General features: G+C 57.0%; 1 protein-coding gene across 1 annotated transcript; it reads left to right on the top strand.

Annotated features, from left to right (window-relative positions):
- The first annotated feature begins 1,749 nt into the window (after positions 1-1,749).
- ACTA1 (actin alpha 1, skeletal muscle) lies at positions 1,750-3,743 on the top strand. The gene is made up of 6 exons (XM_044239285.1): positions 1,750-1,981; positions 2,089-2,413; positions 2,527-2,688; positions 2,783-2,974; positions 3,078-3,259; positions 3,342-3,743. Exons 1-6 carry the CDS (start codon positions 1,853-1,855, stop codon positions 3,483-3,485), a joined length of 1,134 nt encoding a protein of 377 aa, XP_044095220.1. The 5' UTR covers positions 1,750-1,852; the 3' UTR covers positions 3,486-3,743.
- The last annotated feature ends 2,865 nt before the right edge of the window (positions 3,744-6,608 follow it).

The raw sequence follows: 6,608 nt of genomic DNA, 5'->3' as shown, positions 1-6,608 counted from the left end.
TGGAGCAGGTTTGGGAGAAAGAGGACACCCCGCCCAATTCCTTCACCCCCCAGGTGTGCTGCACGTCACTGAGGAAAACAGCTCGGGGTGCCCTGGCTTTGTGCCCGGCCTTGCCAGAGCCGCCGACCCGGCCTGTCCCCGGGAGCCCTGCGCCGCCGCCTCCTCTTCCCCGCCTCTCAGTCCTCTCCTCTCGCCGCCAGTTGTCTGGGCCGCGACAGCTGCGCGCCCTCCCGCCGTCGGTGGCCCTCTCCGCTGTGGGGGCGGGGGCCGACCTGGGTCAGCCCTTGAATTGGGGCCTCAGGGGTAGAGGGGGAGAATATAAAGTTCACTGGCGGGGAGGGGCTCGGGGGTCTCCTTCCTTCCGTTCCTAGGACACTGGGTGTGACTCCTGCCCCCATCCTCTCTGTCGCACGACTGAGACACGGCTCCCTCCTCCTTCTAGCCGCGTGTGGGGTTTTGCAGGTCTGCGTAAACCCAAAGAAGGGTTGAAATGTGGGAGGCACCCTCCGCAGCGCCGGTGCGAGCAGAGCGGACGGGGTGGGGACGCCTTTCGGACAGGTGCAGCTCCGGGAGCGCAGGCGCACACACGGACCCACTGGCGCGCGCGGTGACCCTCGCTCCACCCCATCCCCTCGGGCGGGCAACTGGGCCGGGTCGCGGGGGGGTGGGGGTGGCCGACCGGCCGGGGAGACGCTCCATATACGGCCCGGCCCGCGTTACCTGGGCTTGGGCCAGGCCGCTCCTTCTTTGGTCAGCGCAGGGGACCCGGGCGGGGGCCCAGGCCGCGAGCCGGCTGGGGGAGGGGGCTCTAGTGCCCAACACCCAAATATGGCTCGAGAAGGGGAGCGACATTCCTGCGGGGCGGCGCGGGGGGGTGCGCCCGCGGGCTATATAAAACCTGAACGCGAGGACCAGCGGCCACCGCAGCGGACAGCGCCGAGAGAAGCCTCGCTTCCCTCCCGCGGCGACCGGGGCCCGAGCCAGAGAGCAGCAGGTGTAGCCACCCGCCCAGGTAGGGCGGGAGTGGGGGAGGGGACGGGGACAGGAGAACAATAGGACAGGGGGACAAGGTGACAGGGCACCACTTAGGGGAGCCTGGAGAACTCCGAGGTAGAACCTAACCGACTAATCTGATCAGACCCAAGGCCTACTTTACGGTCTTTATAGAGGAGACACAACGCATTCAGTTTTTGGAAATGTCTCCAAATTTATCCCTAGCCCCTTTGGGCTCCGCTACCTGGCGTTTAGTGTGTGTCAGGTGGATTAAAGCTTCTGCTTTAGTCATCCCAAGGGCAGTATCTCCCAACGAAGGCCTGAGCCAAAGAGCAGGAGGGGCCCCCATTCTCTGGGTTGGCCATCAGGCTTTTGAAAAGGTGCCTCTGTTCAGAGCCCGGAATGTCAGACGGGTCCGGAATGGGCCAGTCCGCCCTTGGGTGGAGCACCAAAGCCCCTCCCACGGGCAAGTCCATGCACCCGCACACCTGCCCAGCTAGCAGGTACCGCCGGCCTTAACCTTCCAAGTGAGGCCGCGCCTGGCTCTTGCCGCGGGTAGCCTGCAGCGAAGGCAGGGAAGTCTCGGGGGACCCTGTGCTTGGGTTCCCGGGGTGGAGAAATTCTCCGTGTGGGCGCGACGACCCTGTGCCCCTCTCCCCGTCGCATCGCAGCCCTGAGTCTGGGGAGAGAAGCCCGGGATGGGTCTCTTCGACTGCTCCCCCTGGCGGGTTGCCGGCCGTTCCGGCTGGGGAGGCCCGTCGGTCCCTGGGAAGGGAGGGCTCTCGGGCCAGCTGGGCCTCCTGTGCTGACGCGCCGCGTGTCTCCACGGCTTTCCTATCCTTTGCAGAAACCAGACACCATGTGTGACGAAGACGAGACCACCGCCCTCGTGTGCGACAATGGCTCCGGCCTGGTGAAAGCCGGCTTCGCCGGCGACGACGCCCCTAGGGCCGTGTTCCCTTCCATCGTGGGCCGCCCTCGCCACCAGGTCAGGCTGCTGCTCGGCGGAGGGAGCCGGGCCGGGTACCTCCGTGGAGCCGGGCCCTGTGCCACTCTGAGCCGCGGTAACGTGGGCGTGGTGTCTCCGCTCCGCAGGGCGTCATGGTGGGTATGGGTCAGAAAGATTCCTATGTGGGCGACGAGGCTCAGAGCAAGAGAGGTATCCTGACCCTGAAGTACCCCATCGAGCACGGCATCATCACCAACTGGGACGACATGGAGAAGATCTGGCACCACACCTTCTACAACGAGCTCCGCGTGGCCCCTGAGGAGCACCCCACCCTGCTCACCGAGGCCCCCCTCAACCCCAAAGCCAACCGCGAGAAGATGACCCAGATCATGTTTGAGACCTTCAACGTGCCCGCCATGTACGTGGCCATCCAGGCCGTGCTGTCCCTCTACGCGTCCGGCCGTACCACCGGTGAGTGCGCGCGGCCCCGGCCCCCACCCCCACCCCCACCCCCGACTCCGCCCGCGCCGGCCGAGGGGCTCGCGCTCACTGCCCGCCTTGTGCCCGCCCTGCCCCCCGCGCAGGCATCGTGCTCGACTCTGGCGACGGCGTCACCCACAACGTGCCCATCTATGAGGGCTACGCCCTGCCGCACGCCATCATGCGCCTGGACCTGGCCGGTCGCGACCTCACTGACTACCTGATGAAGATCCTCACTGAGCGTGGCTACTCCTTCGTGACCACAGGTGCGCGGCGCTCGGGGCACCTGGGGCGGGCGGGGTGGCGCTCGGCCCCGGGGCCCCGCGCTGAGGGCTCCTCTCCTGCTGCTGCCCCCCGCAGCTGAGCGCGAGATCGTGCGCGACATCAAGGAGAAGCTGTGCTACGTGGCCCTGGACTTCGAGAACGAGATGGCGACGGCCGCCTCCTCCTCCTCCCTGGAGAAGAGCTATGAGCTGCCCGACGGGCAGGTCATCACCATCGGGAACGAGCGCTTCCGCTGCCCGGAGACGCTCTTCCAGCCCTCCTTCATCGGTGAGTCCTGCTCGCCGGCCTCCGCGGGAGTCCCGGGGCTCCGCCCGCGCCCCCGCCCCCGGGTCGCGCCCCGCCGGCTCACGCTCCTCCCTGCGGCCCCCAGGCATGGAGTCGGCGGGCATCCATGAGACCACCTACAACAGCATAATGAAGTGCGACATCGACATCAGGAAGGACCTGTACGCCAACAACGTCATGTCGGGGGGCACCACCATGTACCCCGGTATCGCTGACCGCATGCAGAAGGAGATCACGGCGCTGGCCCCCAGCACCATGAAGATCAAGGTGGGCGGCGGCCCGCGCCCCCTGCCCTCGCGTGGGCTCAGGGCTGCGGGCTTCAGCCCCTGACGCGCTCCCTGTCTTACAGATTATCGCCCCGCCTGAGCGCAAGTACTCGGTGTGGATCGGCGGCTCCATCCTGGCCTCGCTGTCCACCTTCCAGCAGATGTGGATCACCAAGCAGGAGTACGACGAGGCCGGGCCCTCCATCGTCCACCGCAAATGCTTCTAGACCCCATTCCGCCAACAGCGCTCGAATTCTCCTCAGGACGACAAATCTGCTCAGGTTGCAGGTGGCTGACCTCGAGTCACCGCGCAGCGACTTCGTCTCTAACAACTGCAGTTGCTGCCGCCGCAACGCGACACAATGTTTATAACGTGTACATACATTAACTTATTTACCTCATTTTGTTATTTTTAAAACGAAGCCCTGTGGAGGGAAATGGAAAACTTGAAGCATTAAACTCAGCCATTCTGTCTGTTGCGTAAAGTTGTTTGTTGTGTTTATTTGCCATGGGAGAGAAGTGGCGGGGGACGGGGAAGGGAAAGAGGCCCCCCCATCTTCCCGTGTCGCAAGTGTCACTGGTGTCACTTTTCACAATACTCCCAGTGAGTGCGCTCCTTGCCACACCATTAGTTAAGTCTTCTCCCTCTGGATCAGGACAATTTCCAAACTGGCAGGCCCATTAAAGGCCCGACCTGTCCCCCTGGTGTGTGTTGAGGACCCTCCCCCTCTGCAGGGCGCTGCCCTGAGCTGCAGGCTCTGGGAGGGCCGCGGGCGGGTGGCTCCGGCCCGCCACAGGCATCGGGCGCTGTCCACGGTGCTGGCGCGCGCGCGCGCGAGCCGCTCCGCCTACGGCGCTGGGCGTTCCCTTAAAGGAAACTGGCGTCCCCCTCCGGAATCTTGAGACCTAACTGAAGGGGTTGTGTGTTCTGCATTTAATGAGCCGGTTTTCGTTTGTAAGTGAAGACAGTCACTTCTCTTCCAGACCGGGGAGTCCTTTGCTTCATGCCAAGGTGATGGTGGTATAAAAATCAGGGTGGGGTGGGGAGGAGCCACGCCCGGAGGTGGGAGGAGGGTGAGGAAGGGGCGAAGGAGCGGTCCAGCAAGGACAGTACACGCTGGGCATACACGGACCCCGAGGGCAGCCCAGCAAGGAGGGGTCTGCAGGGAGTGGAGCTGAGACTGGCCGTGGAAGAAGAGAGGTAAACAAGGGAGGAGGAACACAACCCTCTTCTTCCCGCCACTGGCCATGTTCTAAAAGCACAAAATACACTAAAGGGGGTGCAATTTCTTTGGGAGAGCACAGTACCTACTTGTTGATAAACCAGCTTAATGTTTTCTAGTGGGGTTTACCAAGGACAGTGGTACCTAAATAAAATAGACTCTGACTCAAAGAAGGTAATGAAGTTTTTTGGAAGATAAGTTTGTAAGTAGAATTAACAATATGCAGTGTTATAAACCACATAGCCATAGGTTTATTCATTTTCTCCTTTTATGGCCTATTGAAACGTTTCTGAAGTCTTTGAGGACTCTAAGACTATGCGTTTCTGAAGACTTTGAGGACTCTAAGATATCTGCCAAACCCAGATATCAAAAAAATCAGTAATCCAGTAGAATTTAAAATTTTAATAAAACAAGTCTATGATGTATCATTGCCCACGAAGGGTGGATAAACATTAAAAATTAGCTAAGTTCTAGTCTCTTGGAGGAATCTAGGTTTTACTGATAATGACAGGTATGCATACGCATATGTGAGCAAACCAAACCCATGTACACATAGACTGAATAATTCATGCAGCCAGCAGCCCGGAAAAATGTCAGTTACACGAGTTAGTTGCCATATTAAGCGTTTTTTAACCAAAACCCAAAATCACTTAATAAAGGTTTCAATAAGGTATGTAAGGAGTTAACGGCCCATTTCTCCTGTGATCATAATCAGTGCATGACTCATGGTCATTTAGAACTCGCAGAAATTTTCAATATAATCTGGTAGCCTTTCCTGCTGCATTACCTTTGATACTGCTCTTCTACAGAAAAAAAATGTGCAAATATTATTAATTGTGTAGTTTCACTGGGAATGTGCCATGTCTGAAAATTATCTTCCTTACTGAGACTTCTCTAAAAATAACAACACATCACACATTTTATTAGTGTTCTGTTAGTTTTCCTGCTTTCCTATTAGGTTACGATGATAGATATTTGGTGAATTGTATTTCCTATATTTGTCCTGAAGGAGGATGTTGGCTGTGGTGTAGTAAATAATAAGTCTTTTGAAAATGTGTTTCTAGAGCATATACAAATGTTTGTGCTGGGTGAGGGGAGAAATACTGAGTCCAATAGATGTAAGAGTATTTGTAGTAATAAGAATCAAGAAGTCCCGGGTGGCCTGGGTGGCGCAGTTGGTTGGACGACTGCCTTCGGCTCAGGGTGTGATCCTGGAGTCCCGGGATCGAGTCCCACATCAGGCTCCCAGCTCCATGGGGAGTCTGCTTCGCTCTCTGACCTTCTCCTCGCTCATGCTCTGTCTCTCTCTCTCAAATAAATAAATAAAAAATCTAAAAAAAAAAAAAAATCAAGAAGTCCCTGTGTGGAGTGGGTAATGTTACATCTTCTCCCCCAACTGAACAGCCATCTCAGAGAATCAGTTTTTGGAGCAGAGAGATTGAAAACAACAAAAAACTTCCCGCATCCACTGCTTATGGTGTGTTTCCTTAGACTTGGCAGTGGGACTTATCAGGGATCTTATTTCCTTCTCACAAGAGCTTGTGTAGTTGCCACCAATTTGCTTTCACTAAATCTATATTACCAGTGTTCAGTTGAAGAAAGAAGGAATAGACAAGAACATGAGAAGAGAGAATGTGCCAGGATTAAAAAGTTTTAAGGTTAAGTGGCAGAAAGGAAAGGATCCAAGACCATAGGACACCTTAGGCTCTGTCATTTAAACCTCTGGAAGTTTGAATTGGACCATGGAATATCAGGGTCCTTCCCAGCTGCATCTGTCCCCTGACCTATTACCCCAGATGTGGTAGAACCCACAAAAGGTAAATAAAATATTTTGCTGCCCACCTACCATGTGCAAGAGGTACAGAGAGGGCTGAGATATGGTCCTATCCTTAAGAGTTTGGTGCCACGATCCCCAATATCACTGGACACTTAAGCCTTGACTCTGATTACTGCAAAGCCTATGGGAGCACCTGGATGCAGGGCCCTCTCTGCACCATGAACCGTCAGATGCTGTGGACACAGCATTGTAGCCTGTTCAGCCACTTGTCACTGGGAGGCTGGTTTCCCTCCCATTGTTTTCTGACAAGGCTGGATGGGTTCCAAATATTGGCTCTCATGGGGAAACAC

This window comes from Neovison vison, chromosome 2 (genome assembly GCF_020171115.1).
Source record: "Neovison vison isolate M4711 chromosome 2, ASM_NN_V1, whole genome shotgun sequence".
In the NCBI taxonomy this organism is placed as follows: Eukaryota; Metazoa; Chordata; class Mammalia; order Carnivora; family Mustelidae; genus Neogale; species Neogale vison.
Note: the sequence above shows the minus strand (reverse complement) of the source record. Positions and strands in the feature narration are given on the sequence as shown.